The sequence below is a fragment of the Nannospalax galili genome, unplaced genomic scaffold (genome assembly GCF_000622305.1).
Source record: "Nannospalax galili isolate Female #2095 unplaced genomic scaffold, S.galili_v1.0 scaffold430, whole genome shotgun sequence".
Lineage (NCBI taxonomy): Eukaryota > Metazoa > Chordata > Mammalia > Rodentia > Spalacidae > Nannospalax > Nannospalax galili.
This window is the reverse complement of record NW_008328607.1, coordinates 1,630,553-1,652,871: the sequence shown is the minus strand read 5'-3', so window position 1 is coordinate 1,652,871 and position 22,319 is coordinate 1,630,553. Positions and strand designations below refer to the sequence as shown.

The 22,319-nt window shown below is 38.7% G+C and overlaps 1 protein-coding gene across 1 annotated transcript in view; it reads right to left on the bottom strand.

The window, feature by feature from the left end:
• Cog3 (component of oligomeric golgi complex 3) overlaps positions 1 to 22,319 on the bottom strand; it is a 62,836-nt gene that overhangs the window by 26,291 nt on the left and 14,226 nt on the right. Inside the window, exons 7-15 of the mRNA XM_017796695.2 lie at positions 20,978 to 21,103; positions 19,403 to 19,483; positions 14,674 to 14,717; positions 13,846 to 13,972; positions 12,873 to 12,964; positions 11,723 to 11,862; positions 9,916 to 10,076; positions 7,506 to 7,611; positions 1,834 to 1,958 (exon numbers count right to left, since the gene is read on the bottom strand). Coding sequence (XP_017652184.1) covers positions 1,834 to 1,958; positions 7,506 to 7,611; positions 9,916 to 10,076; positions 11,723 to 11,862; positions 12,873 to 12,964; positions 13,846 to 13,972; positions 14,674 to 14,717; positions 19,403 to 19,483; positions 20,978 to 21,103 — 1,002 coding nt within the window. The remainder of the gene's footprint in view (positions 1 to 1,833; positions 1,959 to 7,505; positions 7,612 to 9,915; positions 10,077 to 11,722; positions 11,863 to 12,872; positions 12,965 to 13,845; positions 13,973 to 14,673; positions 14,718 to 19,402; positions 19,484 to 20,977; positions 21,104 to 22,319) is intronic.

Sequence of the window (22,319 nt, the reverse complement as noted above, 5' to 3'; positions counted from 1 at the left end):
GGCAGAGGCAGGCAGATCTCTGTGAGTTCAAGGCCAGCCTGGTCTACATAATGAGTTCCAAGCCAGCTGGGGCTACAGGGAGACCCTGTCTCAAAAAGACCAAAAAAAAAAAAAGTACTGACTTCAGCAAGTAACTAAACCTAGCTCATGGCTAGAAACATAGGCAATCTCAACACTGTTAAGAATACTGGCTGATGGGCTGGAGATGACTTAGTGGCTAAGAGCATTGGCTGTTCTTACAAAAGAATCACAGCACCCACATGGCAGCTAACAACCATTTGTAACTTCAGTTTGAGGGGGGTCTGACACCCTCTTCTGTCCTCCATGGGCACTGCACATCACAGATGCATTTACACACATGCAGGTATAACACTCATACACATAAAAAAAATTAAATTTAAAAAATGCTGGCTGAGCTGTCTCAACAACAAAAAATAGATTACAGCAGCTGAATGTAATACTAAATGTGACACCTGATATATTGTTTAACATTCCTACATCTCTTTTCACACAGAAACTATAGCACACAAATTAATCAGTAGTTTTAAACTTATTTTTAAAAACTGATGAAAACTAATCTGAGCCCCAATCCTCAGAAAGACACAAATACAAATATATGGTAAAAGTTTACCCACAATTTCAAGGACTCCCTGAATCAAATGGACCTTACAGTCACTGCCTGTGCTGGATAGCTTCGTTTGCCAACTTGACACAGATGGAAAGAGGAAACCACAGCTGGGGAACTGAACTGCCTCTCTCAGATCAGCCTGTGGGTACATCTGTGAGACTGTCTTAGTTTGTTTCTCCATTGCTGTGACAAAATACTCTGACCAATACCAACTTGGGGAGGAAAGAGTTTATTCAGCTTACATCTCCCAGGTCGAAGTTCATCAGGGAGCCCAAGGTAGGAACTCAGGGCAGGAACCTGGAGACAGGAGCTAGAGCACAGGCCATGGAGGAATGCTGCTTACTGGCTTGCTCCCTGGCCCCTGCTCAGCCTGCTTTCTTATGCAACATAGGCCCACCTGCCCAGGGGTGGCACCACCCACAGTGGGCTGGGCCCTCCCACATCACTCATCAAGAAGATGCCCCTCAGACATGGCACCAGGCCAGTCCAATAGAGGCAATTCCCCAATTGAGGCTCCCTCAACCCAGGTTTGTCAAATTGACACTAAAGCTATCCAACACAGACATTTTCTTAATTGGAGAGTGATATGTGAAGGTCCAGCCCAGTGTGACTGGAACCACCCCTGGGCAGGTGGTCCTGCGCTGTATGAGAAAGCAGGCATACCAGGGCACGGTGGTGTACGCCTTTAATGCTAGCACTCAAGAGGCAGAGGCAGCTGAAGCTTAGTGAGACTGAGTCCAGCCTGGTTTACATAGTGAGTTCCAGGCAGCTGAGGCTCAGGGAGACTCTGCCTCAGAAACAAACAAACAAGCAAGCAAACAAAAAATCCCAACAACGACAACAACAAAAAAAGCAGGCTGAGCATAGGTCAGAAGGAGCAAGCCAGTAAGCAGCATTCCTCCATGTTCAGTGCTTCCACTCCTGCCTCCAGGGCCCTGCCCTGAGTGCCTGCCCTGGCTTCCCTCAAAAATCAATGGTGATCAAGACATGTAAGTCAAATTAACCCTTTCCTCTCCAAGTTGGTTTTGGTCAGAGTATTGTATCTCCATAACAGAAAGCTAACTAGGATACTGCCATATCTAAAAATCCTGACTCTAAGAATGTAACACAAAATATTGCCCTTAACCTCTTAAATTAAAATTTTAAAATATTCCAAGCAAATTCTAGAATAAGCAATTCACAGTAAAGATAAAATACACACATACATCTATGCATCTATACAATTTGGAGAGACAGACAAGCGTTCTTCGAACCGTGGGATACCACATCCCATGAAGATCTGCTGGAGAAATCGTGGTCTGTGGTCTAGGATTGAGGGAATCTGTTGAACCTAAAACCCAAATGGAAATGGTGTCCGTCATACAGTAATTTATGTGTCAACTATTAATTAGTTTTTTTCTCATTGGCTATCAACAGCTAGAAGTCATCAATTTTCTCCGCCTCATCTTTAATCAAGAATGAGCTAAGAAATCTAAAGCAGTGACAGGTGGGGGTTAAGACGGTAACTAAGAACAACTGGAGTACACATACATTCCATGCCTGTATGTATGCTCAACCCAAGTTATTTTTCCCAAATTGAGATCAATAATTTTTATAAAATAACTAAAAACAGAAAAAGTTCCGTATCTATATTATGGAATACAACCAGATTCTACAAGGCAGATCCATACGTCACCATGTAAAAGTAAGTGGGAACAAAATGGATGCAGGAGAATGACAAGAAAACAGTTTTCAACCCCAGTACTGGGGTCTGTCTGAACACAGGGCCTTGCACATGCTGAGCAAGCACTCCACCACTGAGCTCTAGCCCAACCCTGCCCCCCCTTTTTTAGCGTTTTAAATTTTGAGACGGGGTCTTAGTAAGTTGTTCAGGCTGACCTTCAACTCACTTGTAGTCCAGGCAGGCCTTCAATCTATGAGTTCCTGTCTCAGTCTCCCAACTAGCTAAATTACAGACCTGTACCACCAGGCCTGGCTAAAGCAAAGCAATTTTTTTTTGGGGGGGGGTCTTTTTGAGACAGGGTCTCCCTGTAGCCCCAGCTGTCCTGGAACTCACTATGTAGACCAGGCTGGCCTTGAACTCACAGAGATCCGCCTGCCTCTGCCTCCCGAGTGCTGGGATTAAAGGTGTGTGCCACCACGCCCGGCTTATTATTTTTTTAATGTGAATAATTTTATGCCTGCACGTATGTAAGTACACCCATGTTATTGTGGAGGTCAGAAGAGGGCATCAGATTCCCTAGAAATGGAGTTATAGACAGTTGTTAGCTGCCATGTAGGTGCTAGAAAACAAACCCAGGTTCTCTGTAAGAGCCCTTAGTGCTCTTAACCGCTGAGTCATCTCTCCAGCCCCTTTTTTTGTCTTTTTGAGACAGGGTCTCCCTGTAGCCCCAGCTGGCCTAGAACTCACTTTGGAGACCAGGCTGGCTTCCATCTCATAAGATGCCTCTGCCTCCTCCTGAGTTCTGGGATTAAGGTGTGTGCCACCATGCCAGTTTTAAACAGGAACACGAACCAAAGTTGGTTTGCCTGTCAGCTTGCCTTCTATGCTGAGCTGTTATCACTTACAGATCTTGTTTGTGTAGTAATTCCCAAATGATGAGAACTGGCCTCCTCAACACTGTATAGATGAGAAAAGGCTGGTTTTAGCCAATGAGGAGTGTGGCTGAACAAAATGACACCTTTGAAAGTAAAGTCAGTCACTTGTGTGTCTAGAGAGACTTAAAACGAGCCACAAAGGTGAAGCTTGTACAAATCTCTGGGACAAGAGATAATATTCATATATGGACTATTAGGGGACACTTCAAGAAACTTTACTAAATGTTTAGTACAATACTAATTTATGGTTATGTAACCATAAATGCAATGATTTATGGTTATGTATGGTATGGTTAGGTATTATGGAATAAGCTGTCCTCATTCTAGAGAGATGCTAAACTATTTGATGTTTCAATAATTTACTTTAAAATAACTCACTGCCTAGTGTGATGGTGAACACCCTTAATCCCAGTACTTGAGAGTGAGGGAGATTTGTCAAGTGCTCAAGGTTAGCATGAGTTAAACAGTAAGACCCCTAGCAAGAGTGAGTGTGTGTGTGCATTATGATAAAATGCTGAGTCTTGAATTTGAGTGTTTGTTTTCTTTTCTACTTTTCTACATATTTGACTTTTTCAATAATAAAAAATAAAAGTATTATCTATGATGAACTGGTAACATTACAAAATAAACATTATTTCTTTTTTTTAAAAAAAAAATCTAGATCTGCAAGTGCAGATCTGGAGGTTGAGGCTGGAGAGACGGCTCAGCGGTTAAGAGCACTGACTGCTCTTGCAGAGGACCCAGGTTTGATTCCCAGCACCCACATGGTGGCTACAAACCATCCTTAACTCCAGTTCCAGGGGAATCCGAAGCCCTCCTCTGACCTCCACGGCACTGCATGACATGGGTGTACTCACACACATGCAGGCAATACACTCATACACATAAAATTTAACAAAAGATCTGGAGGTCATGTAGCATAGACTTAAGGGAGAGAAATGAGAGAAGTGTTAAGGTTTAACATGTTCACTTTAAAAGACAAAAGAAACGAGGAAAAGAAATTTTTTCACTTTACAATTTGGTAAGCATTTTTTCCTTCAAAAGCTTGTAACGCTTGTATAATCTTTAACCTCTTCCATAAGGCTATGTTTCAAACCAAGAGCTACTTTAAAGTTTCGTAAAATAGAAGGGGCTGGGTACAGGAGAGTGTTGCCTACCATAAACAAAGCCCTGGGTTTGATCCCTTGGCACTGCATAAGCTGTGGCAGGGCATGCCTGTGATTCCACGCTCAGGAGGCCGAGGCAGGAGGATCAGAAATTCAAGAACAGCCTGGTCTACATGAAACCCTATCTCAAAAATAAAAAAACCATCACAGAAACAAATTATATAAAGAATATTTAGGAAGTAGAGTATCTATAGTTTTGGGGTTTTTTTTTTTTTGAGGATTTTATTATGTTAAGATCCCTCCTTCCAAAGAAAGAATCAAAAAAGTAACCCCAAATAAAATTTTTGAGTTCTTTGAAGCTGGAAGTAGCTTGTTTGCTCATTTTTCACTATCCTATTTAACTTACCAGGGGAAAGCTGTCTTCCCCAATAAGCTGTCAAAAGTAAGTGGTCACCTCTCCTGAACAGCAGAGCCACCCAGGCAGGGCAGGGCAGGGCAACTCTTATGATCCTTCTGCAGTCCTACCCCATCTCTCTCCCCCATAAACCTTTGGGGCCCTCACCTCCCCTCCCTTCTCCACATAAAGAAGAAAGCCTCTTTGAGGGACTGACAAATGGTCTCTTCACAGAAAGGTCCCTCACCACTCTTGACAGGATACCATTCTACTCCATCAACTCCCACATCTAAAACCCTCTTCTTGGCGAGTTCTCATTCTCTCACTTTTCAAACACTTGGGAGCTGGGAAAAAATTATTGTACACTGGTTTGTTGCTCCTCTTGCTAAATGACTCAGAGTTTTGCTTCCTGCTTCAAATTCTATTACTATTCTGATAATACCAATCACCACACGAATGACCGTGAGTCATATGATCTTGACCTTAATTCCAAGATTTTTATTTCACACATGCTTTCCCCCAGGGACAAATTTTCTTACTTTTCAAATCACTTTATTGGAATTACATCCTTAGTCTTTTCTACAGAGGGTCTTCTTCCTCCAATTATTCTATGTGCATTACAACAGTATCCCTTTCTCTAATGATTTCATCATCCTCACCTGTTTACCAGAAGTATACCCTCCTCCCCTGCCTTCAATCACACCCTCTCAGTCGCCCACTCTTCCTTGGTCACCTCAGTTCACTTCTCTCCCTCCATTAGCTCCTTAACACAGGCACTGTCAGCATCTCTCCCCAGATTTCTGTTAACAATGGCTGGACTCTGTCCTGGGGTGATCTACAAGCTCAAATCATCAACTCAGTCTTTATCTCTAAACCAGCCCTAGTTAGAGCAAGAGCAAAGCTTTCCAACAGAATTATAATGTCATAAATCTCTTATCTATCACACATTAAAATGCCACCCTAAAAAAGCAAAAAGAAATGGATTTTATTTAACTTAACATATTTCAAATATTATAAAATGTAACTAACATAAAAATTACTAATTTGGCATTTTCCATTGTTTAATACTAAGTCTTTGGAGTCTGGTATGCATTTAACATACATATGGCACACTGTAAGCACTGTCACATTTGAAGCACTATCTACATCCCACATGCTTAATGGCTGCACACTAGACAGTACTACTCTAGATCCCTATGATACAGATCCCCTGAGGCTGTCCACACACACCTGACTCAATCTTCCCCAGCTAGGACTCACTTCTAGTGTGTCATCAAATTCTGGTGAGTCAAGCTTCTAAGCATATCCCTCATCTCTCCCCCTTCTTCATCCCTCATTAACATCTTGGCAAAAACCAGCTATATATTTCAAATGGGAAAAAAGGCAATAGCTCCCAAACCAGTTTTCTGTCAGCATACTACTTCACTGTAATGCCAGGCATGGGTTAAACAAAGGTTTGGCAAGGCAGGGATGTACACTGGTCTCTCTATAAACTGTCAAAGAGGTCTGCTAGGCCAGGGTATACTAGGGTGTGTGTGTTAAGGCTTCAAGCTCCTGTGGGTCTCCCCTCTTATAAAGAGGCAAAAATGATAAAATGGTTTATCAGACTGCTTAGCAGTCTGGATTTGAGGGTCCAAGTTTTTTTGTTTTTGTTTTGTTTTTTCATATGTATGAGTGTTATTATGCCTGCTTGTGTGTAAGTGCACCTGTGTCGTGCAGTGCCTGAGGAGGAGAGAAGAGGGTGTCGGATCCTCTGGAACTGGAGTTACGGATAATTGTTAGTTGCCATGTGGACGCTGGGATTCAAACGCTGCAAGAACAGCCAATGCTCTTAACTGCTGAGCCATCTCTCCAGCCCCAAGTTTTTATAGAGCTGACTCTGAATACCTTAGCTGTAAATGTGGGGCTCTTGAGAGAGAGCACTTTAAAGTCTAAGGAGTTACAGTAACCACACATCTAATCAGTCCTATAAGGAACTGAGCTTTGGTGTCACTCTGACAGTTGTGGGGAAAGGATACCTGACTTTTCCAACTAGCCTGTTATCAAGGTCACTCATGAACGATTCTTCAATAATTTTGTTCCTTATGAACTCCAAGCTATTTCATACATCTCTAACATTTTGCCCCAGTCTCAGCCATCCAAAATTTACAAAATGAAAATCTCATGGGGCAATGACCCTGATACACTGTACTAGCCTGAAGTTCAAAGGCCACGAAACTATCTCACAACACTTACACAATGTAGCTTGCCTTACCTGCTCCTCCGCCCAAATAGACTAAGCCACTGAACTTCCCCAAAGCAGACATGGTCTTCCATTCTGGCATGCTTTCTTGCCTGTTATTCTACCCAACTTAAATAACTTGGCTTCTCCTGATTCTTTCACACCTTTTTCCCCCAGAGCTGAAGACTGAACCCAGGGCCTTGGCACTTGCTAGGCAAGCGCTGCACAACTGAGCTACAACCCAACCGTCATGCTCATTTTATAAAAACACACCCCAGCTTCCAGAACCCATACCTCACAATGACCCCACCTCTTGTACACTTGTACTTCCTAATTCCCATGCCCCAAAGGTCTTCCATGGTCTAAGAATACCCAGAATATCCCATTGGAATTTGATGCTACCAAATTACATTTGGGATTTATCAACCCCCGCCCCACACTTTGGAAAGCATAAACTCCTGAAAAGCACAAGCTGTTTTGCATGGCAGAGATACAAGTCCTCAATAAGGTTAATTAACTGAATGAATAGATGCTAGAAGTTAAGACAGCGTAACATACCAGGTTTTGTTAAACTGTTAGACTCTGCTTCTTCCAACCCAACATCTGAAAACGAAGCTTCGGATGGTACCTTCTTTTGCTCATCTTTTAAACTCTGTGCAATTTGCTACATAGAGAAATAAGAAAAAAACATTACAGTTTTCAGCAGCATTTGGCAATCTGAACCAGCTGAAAAGGAAATGATGTTCCAAGAACGCCAATAAAACCAGGTATCATCTGTAAGTGCCTGCTAATTACAAAAGGGGGAATAAACTTTTATAATCACCACTTCAGCCATTAATGAAAGAACCTGATATTAAGTTCATGCATCAGCTATTTAGTATTCCTACCAAAATAATTTTTTTAGTTAGCCCTAATCTAAGCAAGAAGAAACAATCAGCAAGCCCATAATGTGGCACATTTTACAATAAAGCTGGCCTGATCTCTTCAAGACAGTCAATGTTATAAAAATAAAACACAAAGTGCAAGTGGACTCTCAATTTGATTTTTTTCTTAATTTTTATTTTATGTATTGTGTGGGTGCCACAGCACACAAATGGAAGTCAAAGGACAACTTTCAGAGGTCAGTTCTTTCCTTCCACTGGGCTTCCAGGGATCAAACTCAGGTCATCAGGCTTGCTTACCACTGAGCCATCTTGCTGGTCCAGGAGTCAAGATAAAAGAGGAGCTAGAGAGATGGCACTTCTTGCCCTTCTAGAGGACCCAAGTTCATTTCCCAGCACTCACATCAGGCAACTTACAACCACCTGTAACTCCAGCTCTAAGGAATCCCACACCCTCTTCTGGTCTCCTCTGGGACCCACACACACATGGCATACACACACACAGATGCATACACATACACATAAATAAAATTGAAATCTTTGAAAAGAGAGATTAAAGAGACATAAAAAACCAAATGCAACATTCTCAATCCCACTTTTTAAAATCTTTTGGTGTCATCAGAAAAAAACATTTGAAAGATAGATGGAGAAGTTTTAATGTAGACTGTATGTAAAACAATGCTGAATTAATGTTAACTTCCTTAGGTATGAAAATGCTATTATAGTTTATAGACAAAGGTTTTATTTTTAAAAACAACTGACATGCTTAAGAGTTAAGTATAAGGGCTGGAGAGATGGCTCAGCAGTTAAGAACACTGACTGTTCTTGCAGAAGATCCAGGTTCAAATCCCAGCACCCACATGGCAGCTAACAAATGTCCATGACTCCAGTTCCAGGGGATCCGACAGCCTCTTCTGTCCTCTGCCGGCATTGCACGACATGGGTGCACTTACCTACATGGAGGCAATATATGCATACATATAAAATAAAAATTTTTTTTTTAATTTTTTAAAAAGAGTTAAGTATCAAGAGCCTTCAACTTACAATGATTAAGCAACAAAATATACACACAAAAAGATAAAGCAAATGATACAAAACACAACTAATGAATCTGAAAAACTGGATATTTGAATCTAGAATTTTAGGAACTATATTGTTTTTAGGTGTGGTACTTGATTATGTTAAAAGTATCCCTACCTTTCAGAGTTACATATGGAATTATTTACAAACTGAAACAATGTTTAAAGTTGTCCTAAAATAATTAATGGGGGGCGGGGGTAAGGAAATTTAAGTAAACGAGACTGGCCACTGCTGAGGCTGCCATAATAGAGCTCATTGCATTATTTTTTGCTTTTATTTGCAATGTGAATTCAAGTTTTAATTTGAATTTTTTATTTAAAAAACTCTAGGTTCTAATAATTCTGTTTTAACACTAATATGCTAGGCTGTCATTAAACTCTGTCCAAAGATCAAAAATATGAAGGCATAATAACAGTACCAAAGGATCAGTGTGATAAATCAAAGCATTCAAGCACTAAGTCAGATGTTAGTACAATATAATTTTGAGGGGATGGTCTTCCAGGTTTTTATGTCATTCATAAAGAAAAAGAGAAATTTCAGAAAGCACTCACTCATTTTAAAATTTAAAAATGCATATATCCTGGAAAAGGGGAGAAAACTGAATAAAATGCTTACCAAACATAAATACAAATTAACAAATTATTTGCGTTTAATTTTTTAATGTTTCATTTCCTATGACTTTGTTTTAATATTTTACTTATTATTTTTATTTTATGTGTATGCATGTATTGCCTGCATGTATGGATGTACACCCATGTTGTGCAATCCCCATGGAGGACGGAAGAGGCTGTTGGATCCCATGGAAATGGAATTACGGACAGTTGTTAGCTGCCATGTGGGTGCTGGGATTCAAACCCTCCAGGCCCCATTTCCTTTGACTTTTAAGACACGTTTATCTTGACTATATTTGAAGTGATGATTTAAAAAGAAATATTCTATTTTAGCTAATACAAAACATTTAAAAACTGTGGGGGATGGAGGGCAGAAAGGAGATAAAGAGACCCTACCTCCATCATGACTAGCTTATCAGGATATGCCAGGTCTCCAGGAGCTGGTTTGTAGCCCGTGATGTCTGTCTGAATATAGATATGGGTTCGGTATACAAGCCTCTCTTGCACATCTTCCAACATCTGCTTTACTCCAGCTGCAAATGCCCCCAGTTGTTCAGCTAATAAAAAGATGCAATCAACATTTTAGATTAGGAATGTACTTTCTTTTAACTAGGCAAAGATCATCTATACTGTCCAAAAGCAGCATCAGTATGAACCTCTGCTGTTTCAGAGGCTGTGGCTGAATTCTATTCCAGCATGGTTCAATGACCTTAGAAAAGTTTAACAGATGTCCTTCAATTTCCTCGGGTTTAAAATAAAGAAAAAAACTAGCCCTTATGCCTTCTTCCTGGAACTCTGAAAAATTACTTCTATTATTAATATGAAAAATGAATCTGAGTTTTAAGCATTGTACTGTTTAATTCATACAGCTTCAGATCAATACTAAAAGATAGCTAAGGCAGCTTATTAATTGGGCTGTTACCACCCCCCCCCATTTTACAAATTAACTGAATCTTACAGATACTAAACAACTTATTAACATTTTTACAAAAGAAAAAAGTGGAAAAATAGGGCAAAATGTAAGTTTATATAGTATTTCTTCATTTCTAAGATGCCAGTGAGTAAGAGTCATGAGTAAATCAGTAGCTTCTTTCCAAGGGATAGGGGATTAGCGACACTGCATAGTACATACAACATTCTTATTACTTTAAAAATTAACTTAAATTCAGAAGCACTTCGAGGTGAGAAATTGTACATCTTAGAATAAACAATACAGAAAAAATAACTTGGGAAAAGCAACAAACCCATGGTGACTACTGATGAAAGCAGTGATGGCAATAAAGTTTACCAGCCAAATAATTACTTGAATTCTTGGGGGGAGGTCTTTTTGAGACAGGATCTCCCTGTAGCTCCAACTGGCCTAGAACTTGCTATGTAGACCAGGCTGGCCTTGAACTCACAGAGATCCACCTGCCTCTGCCTCCCAAGTGCTGGGACTAAAGGCATGTGCCACCACACCCAGCTAAAGAATATTTTCTTAAAGGTACCTGACTACATCCTTACAGAAACTTATGTTCTCCATGACAATCATATGAAATATGGACTAACTGATCAGGTGGATTCAGCAGAGCTACTGAGATAAATGCTGTCCTTTATCTGCAACTTCGAAAACGATTAATCCTAACTATGGGAGTAATAAATTAGTATCTGATTTTTAACCAAAACCACGCACTTTAGTCACTTCTATGCATTCTAGGTCCACTCTACTAGAAATGCCTAACAAAAACAAATGATCAGCTCTCTCTGGATCCCAGACATCAGAATGAAAAGTGACTATTCTACTACTCATTTTGCCACATTTTACAATTCTCATCGTATTTAATTTGTACCATTATTTACAGGTTAAGGTGCAGCTTGACTCAAAAGGGAATAAGACATCAACCCAAGCTTCCAAACAATAGCCTTTAGCAGGGTGTGGTGGCACCCATGGTTAATCCCAGCACCCAGGATGCAGAGGCAGTCAGATCTCTGTGAGACTGAGGTGAGCCTAGTCTATATAGTGAGTTCCAGGCTAGTTGGGGCTACAGGGAAATCCTCAAAAAAAAAAAAAAAAAATCATCTTTTATTTTTAAATTTCTTAAATTCAAAAGTCTTGAGTATTTATGTATTGGTGGTGGGGAGAAAGAACAATCTATTATTTCTCCAATTCACTGAGCCACAGATATAATTAAGACCTTTAAAATGATCACTTCTACACATTTACCATTGTTCTGTACATGGTCTTCAAGCACTTCATTTTTAAGGATCCCACAAAGTTCCGATAAAGTCTCTAAGTGAATAACATGAATGATCAATGGCCTGAACACATCATACAACGATACGCACAGTTTCTCCAAAAGCTCACTAAAGTGAAAGAACAAAGCATGGTTATTAGTAATCATCTCCCCAGGAATTTCTAATGCTTTAAAAGCTTCACTCATTTCTTCTAGTCAAAAAGAAGACATATATACTAGAAAATGGAAAATGGTATCTCTGTACATTATAGAATGAGTTGTGATACTAATTCTGAAAAATGTTTTTGCTTTAAAAAGCCAGAATCAGTATTTAATCTGTTGACAGTTAATTAAAATTAGTTGCCCCCAACCAAAACTTTTGTTTATTTTAGTAGTAATTTTGTTTATATTCATCTAAAATCCAAATTATTTTGGTATACTTTATATTCTACTTCACTGCAGATCAATCAGTATTTTCCCACAAGAAAGACATGTTCAAACTTAATATATATAGATTTAGATAAACAAAAGTCAAATATTTGGAGAAATACTAGGTATTTCAAAACTTTCAACATATGAAAAGAGAAAGGCTGTGAGTCTTTAGACCATCCACAGCACTCTTCTCCATGAAGCACTTCGTCAAAAGTGCTCCCCCAACCAAAACCATAAACTACACTTTGCTTTCCTCATTACAAGAGTCATTATCTTAGAATCTTTATGTGTCAAAATAGCCACCATGAAGAAACAATGGATCTGGAAGATACTTTGAAAAAAATAAGTATTAGTAACTAACATCTGTATTTTGAAGCACTCTTTAGTAGTTAGAATCAGAGCATTTCTAAACTAGAAGGACTGACGGTACTTAGTGGAGATCAAGGGAGCAAGATTCCAGGACTTAGTTCTCTGTATAGAATTCCTGCTATCATTTCATAAATCTCCAAAATTTTACTAAAAAATACTAAAACACATTACCTTTCAACTACAGACAAGAAAATAATCACAATCAACAATATTCTGTTCATATTAACAAAAAAGTGAAACACTGCAGCCAATTGTAGAATGTTTCTATAATATACTATCCATTATTGTCAATAGCAATTAAATCTCGTCCACAAGAGCTGGAGTCCACATATCACCTACTCTAATTTTGACGTCGGCTTTGTGAAAAATTCATTGTAAAGTTGGTGCTCATCCTGGCATACATGGACCATAAAGGCACAGCCACTGCGAACCTGCAATAAACAAACACATACCACCTACAGTCAAAGGCACGCAACACTCTCAGCACTTACAAAGTAAAGCCTACACTTTGCTTGCAAAGAGATATACGTATATATTCATGAAACAACTTACTGAAAAACAGAAAATGGCTGGGTCTCGATAGATTGTTGCAAAATAGAACCCAGCTTTTCATTTTTCTTAATGCTTTATTTTTCTAAACTTTTAAAAATGAAAATTAACTACTTTTCTAGTTAAAAGGGGAGTATTAAAAAAAATCTTTATGTGTTTTCCTAAAGTATGAATTAAAATCACACTAAACGAAAAAGCACTTCTGCGTCAAAACCTAAGCTGAAGTCTGGGCACAGCGGCACACATATCTACCCCAAATTTATTTCAAATGCATTCAGGAGGCTGAGGCAGGCTGATCACAAGTTGAAGGCCAGCCTAGGTGACACTAATGAGACTCTCTCTTTAACACACAGATTTTTTAAATTGCATTTTCTACACAAATCCACTAATTCTGAAACTTCATCTTTCAAGGAAGAATACTCATATATGAATCTTCATATCTCAAAAAAAATAAAAATGAGAATATTCTGCAAAATTGATTAAAGTTAATTACCAAAGTAGATCAACCATAACTGGAAAAAACAAAAACAAAAACTGTTGATATGGGAACCAAAGCCATATAAACTTGCTAATTCAGGTATGACTTATTTTGCTCCCCAAAATAAGTTGTGTTCTACAAAAATAAGCTTAGTGGCAATTGCTCAGAAAATATAAAGACATAACCAAATCTGGAAAAATGTACAATAAGAGGAAGACAAACCAAGTAAGAACCAAAACAGCTCAGAGGAAGGTTTACCATCAAAGCAAAACAGGGGGGACTTACCAAGGCACAGTGATCTCTGTTGTTTTGGCTGGTCAGCTCTGTGACAGTACAAGCTATACTTGGGCCCAAAAGATGCTCCCGCTGATCAAGGTAGCACTGGTGGATATCATTTAGCAGTTGCTGGTATCTGATGGAAGGCAAATGAAAAATAAGACTGGAAATTACTATGTCTTCTCTCCTAGGTAGATTCTAGTCCACACACACACACACACACACACACACACACACACACACGAGCAAAACATGAAAGTAGAAGGGGAACTATTTGGGGACCAATGGGGAGTAGAGAGAAAGAGGAGGGCATGGGTGATGAATATGGTCAAAGTACATGACATACTTGAATGAAAGTGTCTTGATGAAACCTATCACAAGGTACAATGAGTATATAATTTTTTTAAACTAGAAAAAAATAGTAAGGCTGGGGTATAAATTTATTTCAAATGCATACATTAAATCTATTCTTAAATTTCATAATAGGTTGCCAAGCTTCTACAGCCATAATGGTTGTCTCTCACTTGCCCACATTAAACACCTAGGAATACAAACATAAAACAAATCCTATAATGAAGTGATGCTGTAGTTTTGACTTTCAAGGAAGGATTTCTCTTGTAAGAATAGAGACCTCATATCTGCCTAAATGAAAAGGAAGCCCTATATTACCACAATGGTAAGCTTGCTAAGCCCAAGCCTGAGACCTTGTTCTACAAAGCCGACCATGTAACATGAGCATATGGGAGTGACTGCTCAGAAGCTATCAGGGACATAGCCAGATCTGGAAGGGTGCTACACAGGGAGATAAAAGAAATCAAAGCACTTCTGAATACTCACTCGGGTATCTTCTCAGATCGTTGTTCTATTTGTTCAATGAGAGTCTGCAGAGTAAAGAAAAATACATTACCTCCACCTGTTTAACTTTTCCTTTCTTTCGGGCTATATTAGTATCACTCACTTTTAAAACTATTAAAATTCATTAAAATGACATGAAAATAATCATGCTTAATATTTCATTATATTTTGTTTCTGTTTTTGTGTACCCAGTTAGTATATTATATTCTGTTTGGTGGGGGAGGGTTGTTTCTGTTTTTGAGACAGGGTCTCCCTATAGCCCCAGGTGGCCTCACAGAAATCTGCCTGTCTTTGCCTCCAGACTGCTGGAATAAAAGGTTTGTGCCATCATGCCTGGCACTGAGTATATTTTCTTTTCAAACAGGCTAAAAAAGTTGGAATTATACTATATATTCAGCTTTATAATCTAATCATTAAACAATTTTCAGTAATAAATAATATACAGAAAGCCTTAATACACCACCTGGTACCTGCTAAACATTCAAATGAAATATTATAACAGCATTTAAAACATTATATGAAGCTGGGTATGGTGGCATATGCCTATAAATCAAAAATATCACAGAGACGTCCAGACTAGCCTAGGTTAATCGATAAGTTTGAGACCAACCTGAACTACATATGTGGCAACACGCTGTCTCAAAACAACAAAAATAAATGTAACATTATATGAAATTGTTATATATTTTCCTGTGGGTAGATGCACTCAAAATCAACTATTCTACTATTTGACATTTGTTTCCAAAGAATTGCAGCCACTAGGTCATAACCTAGAATGAGACTAGGGGTTCTGCTCCATCACAGCCCAGGCATGCCACTTCACTTCTCTTAACTCCACTTCCCACCAGAGTAAAGCAGTATAAGGAGTATTTCTCACATGTGTACTTCAACACACTGAGTTGAGTCAAAACAGAGATGTACTTTATAGGTTTTTGAGCTGTTCTATTAAAAATGTTTTCAGAGGGGACTGTAGAGATGGCTCAGCAGTTAAGAGCACTGGCTGCTCTTGCAGAGGACCTGGGTTCAATTCCCAGCAGTCACATGGCAGCTAACAACTCTCCATAACTCAGTTCCAGGAAATCCAACGCCCTCTATTGACCTCTGTGGGCACTGCATGACACGGGTACACCTACATACATGCAGGCAATATACTCATACATATAAAATAGAAATAATAAATGGTTTTAAAAAATTAATGTTTTGTATATTTTAAAATGAAATGAAGATCTTTTTTAAAGGTTAAAACCTCATTCAATTTTATGTCTTGTAGGGTTTACACTGAGTTCAACATTGTATAACTGTATTAATTCAACTGTGAACCTAAAAATCTACAGCATCTTTGCTCTAGCACTAGTTTTCTGTTGTTAATGAATGTTCGTGACCTGTTGGTTGAGATTTGTGTAGTGTATGTGGTTTAAAGAAAGCATTATTTAGGGCTGGAGAGATGGCTCAACTGTTGGGAGCACTGGTTATTCTTGCAGAGGACCCGGGTTCGATTCCCAGCACCACATGGCCACTAACCACTGTCCATAACTCCAGTTCCAAGGGATCCAACACCCTCTGCTGACCTACGTGGGCACTGCACAACACGGTTGCACCTACCTACATGCAGGCAACATACACATGAAATAAAAATAAATAAAATATTTTTTTAAAAAAAAGAAAGAAAAGAATCTGAAAAGCCAGGCGTGGTGGTGCATGCCTTTAATCCCAGTACTCAGGAAGCAGAGGGAGATGGATCTGTGAGTTCGAGGCCAACCAGGTCTACATAGAGAGCTCCAGGCCAGCTGGTCCTCTGGGGAGACCCTGCCTCAAAACTACCAAAAAAAAAAAGAATCTGGAATTGGAGAGATGGCTCAGTGGTTAAGAGCATTATTGACTGAGTGTATTGCCTGCATGTATGTAAGTGCATCCATGACATGCAATGCCTACGGAGGTCACAAGAGGGTGTCGGATTCCCCTTGAACTGGAGCTATGGATAGTTGCTAGCTGCCATGTGGGTACTAGGATTCAAACCCATGTCCTCTGCAAGAGTAGTCAGTGCTCTTAACCTCTGAGCCACCTCTCCAGCCCCAACACTATGTATTTCAAAACTTTGTTTTGTCTTGCTGATTTAAAGAAATCTCACTATAACTTTTTTTTTTTTTTTTTGGTCTTTTTGAGACAGCATCTCCCTGTAGCCCCAGCTGTCCTGGAACTCACTATGTAGACCAGGCTGGCCTCAAACTCACAGAGATCCGCCTGCCTGGGATTAAAGGCGTGCACCACCACCAGCTATAATTTATTTTTTAGCAGTACATCCCAATCAGTAAATTAAACTAGAAAGAACTGCTATTTTAAAAATTAAGTCTCTCTAACCAGGAACAAAACAGGTTTACTTTTTCTTTTATTATTTTTTGTATGGTTTTAGCATTTTCTTCATTCCTTAGATTTCCATTAAGGTTATTGCTAGGTAAATATTTTATGCTTTCTGTCATCAAAACAAGTGGGACTCCATCACATACACTAATTGGTTACTATATGTCTGAGTAAAGCCACTCATTCTACAGTCACCTACCACATGAAGTCCCCTTCCCTTTGCCATTTCTATCCTGATCGTTTTGCCCTAAATTTATTTTCATTCTTTTATTTATAATTTTTTGGTGAATACACAAATAAATGTGTTGCACTCTGCCCTATTTACCACCTCAACCTTCCCTCCTTCATCCCCCTCCTTTCCTTCTTGATGATTGCTTTACTCCCCCAAATAGTCCTTTCTCCTTTCCTGGTGTGTATGTTCAATTGCACTCTTGTTTCCATACCTTTCTCCACTTTCCTAGTCCCCTTCTACTTTAATGTTCTGTGCATGTATGTATATACGTACATATGGAAGTTTTATATCTATATTCTGCATAAGAGAAGGCATGTTCTATTTGTCTTTCTGAATCTGACTTATTTCTCTTAGCACAATAATATCCAATCCTAGTCATTTTCCTTGTAATTTCATTCTTCCTAACACATGGATAAAGTTCCATTGTGAATATCTGCTGTATTTCTCCTTATCCATTCATCTGTTGAGCACCTAGGATCATTCTATTCTTAGTATTTTGAATAGTGAAGCAATAAACATGGATGTCCAAATGTGGCCGGGATCTGCTGTCCTTCCAGATGTATATACCCAAGAGTGGCAGAGTGAAGTAACATGATAATTTTAGTTCATGATTTTTTTTTTCCTACTCACATTTTTATCAGTGGCTTTTAACAGATAAAAGAAATCAATCGAGCACAATCTAAATCTTTTTTTTTCCTTTCTCTCCCTTTGTCTTGTTGAGACAGGGTCTCCCTGTAGCCCCAGCTGTCCTGGAACTCACTATGTAGAGCAGGCTGGCCTCGAACTCACCAAGATCCGCCTGCCTCTGCCTCCCAAGTGCTGAGATTAACCATATAAATCTTCTATCACCAACTGACTACTCTTTTCTTCTATCTTCTGCACACAAAACTAAGTTTTTCCCATCTCAAAAACAAAAATATTCTTCTTCCTTTCAACTAGCTGACTTAAAAAGGAAACAAAGAACATGAAGTTGTCAGTAAAAGTGTTTTATTCTAGAACCTTCACGTGGGTAGAAAGAATACACATGTGTAAGTTCCAATTAACTACTTCAATTGTCAGAAAACAGATACTAACACTTTTTAACCCCTCTTTCCAATCATTTAATCAATATAAATACATTGGGGTTAGAGAGATGGCTCGGTGCTTAAGAGCTAGTACTGTTCTTGCAGAGGACCAAGGTTTGGTTCCCAGCATCCACATGATGGCTAACAACCACTCATAACTCCAGTTCCAAGGGCTCCAATGCCCTCTTCTGCATACACACAACACATACACATAAATAAATAAATATTTTAAAGATTATGGATATCCTTTAAATATCAGACACTTCCAAGGAAGTAAGGCAATATCCAACCTCATACAATATACCATCAGTGCCTTCTCATCTGAATGACTACACACCCTTGCCTGTTAATGAGCCTTCCCTACCTCAAATCTCTTCACCAGAATACATTTCCTATTCTGCACCCATACATTTGAAATGGTAAACCTCACTAAATTACTCTTCTGTTTAAGATAGGTCACTTTTTTCTACTTTTCATGAGTTAGTCTATCACATAACATGCTTTGTCACTTTTCTTGTCTTCTTTCCCATCATTCTCTAATAACATTCTATATTTCAGTCATAATAAATAATGTCTCTGCAACCTTCCCTGTAATGCTGTTCTTTGTATAAAATACCCTTATCAATCCCTTCAAATCCACTATATATCTGAGCCCTCAACTTTATTTTTACATTTATTTAGTATTTGTCTGTCTGTCTGTCTGTCAGAGCATATCTTGCAGGAATCAGTTCTTTCCTTCCACCTGTGTGGATTCCAGGGATTGAACTCAGGTTATCAGCCTTAGCAACAAGTGCTTTAACCACTGAGCCACTCACCAGTCCTCAAATCCAAAGTTTCATCCAGAAATCTCCCTGAGCACCACAGGAAGAGCTAAATGTTTCCTGCTCTGTGGACTTCCACACCCAGGAAATATCTCTAAGACACACTGCTGAGATCTGGAAGGGACAGTGCCTTCCTTTCACTCAAGTTCACCTCCCTGGGATAAGTACAGCAAGAGGACATCCAAAGGGCCAGCTAGAAGAATTCATAGCAATATCCGATTTATATCAAGACTTACTCTGACTTTAGGGGCAGCAGCTCGAAATTTCACATAAAATAACGTGAAGGCATTGTCTGCATTAGGTACTGATGAAGGGTCCTGAGGAAACATGGGGAGGATAGGAAAGAAAGGTATTTAGCAAACAAAGAAATCATTCAGAAAATGAACCCTAAACATTTCATATGTCTACTGCTTGGCCTCCGTATCAAACAAAAGCTTAGAGAAGAAAGATCTCTTGGGTTGGAGAGATGGCTCAGCAGTTAAGAACACTGTTCTTGCAGAAGACCCGGGTTCGAATCCCAGCACCCACATGGCAGCTAACAACTGTCTGTAACTCCAGTTCCAGGGGATCTGACGGCCTCTTTTGTCCTCCAAGGGCACTGCACTACACAGGTGCACTTACCTACATGCAGGCAATACATTCATACACATAAAATAAAAAATAATAAATATTTTTTTAAAAAAGAAGAAAGATCTCAGAGTGGTTATATATTATTATTGTTTCAACCGAGAATCAATGGTGCTATCACCCCTCTTCATTAGTACTTAAAATTTATTCTGTATTACTTGAACTTGGGTAGTAAATACATATGATTCAGATTTATACTATTATTCACTGAGTATAAGACATTATTAGCCAAATTCCTCAACTTTTCTGAGATTCAGTACATGTCCTTAAGTAAGATTTAATTTTTTAACCTTTTGTTTTCCCCTCCATTAGTGAGGACTGAATCCAGGGCAGGTGCTCTACCACTAAGGACTAAACAACATGCCCAGCCTATCTTTGATTTGGTTTGGTTTTGAGACATGGTCTCACTAAGATACACAGATTATCTGAACTCACTATGTAGCCCAGGCTGGCCTTGAACTACTTATCTCTTGCCTCAGTCCCCTAAGCAGCTGAGATCATAGGTATGTCCAGATAAAAATTTAAAAAATAAAATATAAGGGCTGGAGAGATGGGTCAGACATTACAAGGCCCTGGTTTCAATCCCTAGCACTGAGGCAGGGAAGGGATTTTAATTATCTACCAACCAAAGTGAATCAATTTTATTATTTTGGGATACTCCATCTTGCAAGCAAAGCATGTTTCAAATGACAAATAGCTTGTATCTCATTTTACTACTTATCTAATGATACTGGGTTCTTCTCATGCTTTTAAACATTATTTCAAAATTTAATAGACTTGGGCTGGAGAGATGTCTCAGTGGTTAAGAGCACTGGCTGTTATTGCAGAGGACCTGGGTTTGAAGCCCAGCACCCACGTGGTGGCTAACCATCCACAATTCCAGTTCCAATGGATCCAACACCCTCTTCTGTCCTCCGTGGGCAGTGCACAACACAGGTGCACTTACATACATGTAGGTATAACACACACACATAAAAATAAAAATAAATAAATTTTTGAAAAACACTAATAGACATTTATAATAGAAACATATTTCGCTATTACAAAAAACCTATAGCATATATTCTTATTTAATAAAGGCAAAATTTTTAATTACATGCTATTAATTTCAGACAAAGACTGTGAAAAGTTAATGACTGACTCAAAAATAAAAAACAAGGTGTCATTGGGGTCAATTAACTCACCCTTTTTATTAACTGATTTGTGAGGGTCTGTAGCGTGTTCACAGTGTATGTCCTCATGAGATGCAAAGCTTTAGAAAGGCATTGTTTAAACTTCAGTAAGTAAACAGGATAATCTTTAAAATTGGGCTGTACACAAAAAGAAAGATTTACAAAGAAATAAATATCAACAATAACCAAGTTTTCAATGAAAACCAAGGTGTCCTTTATGTAAAGCAATATATGAAGTTTAAAAAAAAAAGGGTATGTAGACAAGTTCCATGAAGATGACTATGTGAATGACTTGGTCACAGCCAAATCTCCTGTGCCTGGTATAAAGCAGGGGCTCAATCAACATTTGCAGAACATAATTTCAGTGCCCTACTAACTAGAGACTAGTATGTAAGACCCTATGAGAAACAGAATGGGAGTTGGCAAAAATAAATTCAGCAACAGAGCTGGAGCGATGGCTCAGCAGTTAAAAGCATTGGCTGCTCTTGCACAGGACCCGGGTCCAGTTCTCATCACCCACAGGGTGACTAACCATCCATAACTCCAGTTCTAAGGGATCTAACACCCTCTTCTGACCTCCACAGCACTGCACACACATAGTACACTTACATACATGCAGGCAAAACACTCATATACATGAAATAAAAATAAATAATTTTTAACTAAAAAAATAAAATAAAAATAAGTAAGTACAGCAGTAAATCCTTGAGATCAAGAGATGGGTTAAATCATTTATGTATTTTCCCCCAGGTAACACTGTTTCCAAAATACTATCTTACACATCTGTGTATAAACAACTTAAAAACAGCTCATCATCTTGGGTAGGATAAATCTGAATCAGCCAGGACCTTTTTCACTCCAGGAGACCCTCAAAGCTGAAAGTACTTTTTATACCACTAATAACTGCAACCAAAAGCTTACGAGCTTTTCTTTAACATGTTACAAACACATACAGTCATCCCTCAGTATTCAGACAGCACAAGTTCCATGATGCCTAATGATAATAAAAATCCATGGGTACTCAAATAAACTTAAATAAAACAGCACAGTATTTGCAAATAATCTATTCATATTCTTCTATATACTTTAAATCATCACTAGGTTACTTATAACACCTACTATAATGTGAACACTGTACAAATAGTTGTTACACTGTACTGTTCAGAAAATAATGACGTAAAAAAAGTCTACATGTTCAGTACAAACACCATTTTTTTCTCAGTCTTTTTGATACACAACTGGATGAACCCAAAGCCATGAATACAGAGGATTGACTGAAATTTCCCCACTCAGAAAAAAATAATTTTATAGATTATATAATCAGATTGTAAACTATTTTAAAAACATAAAAATA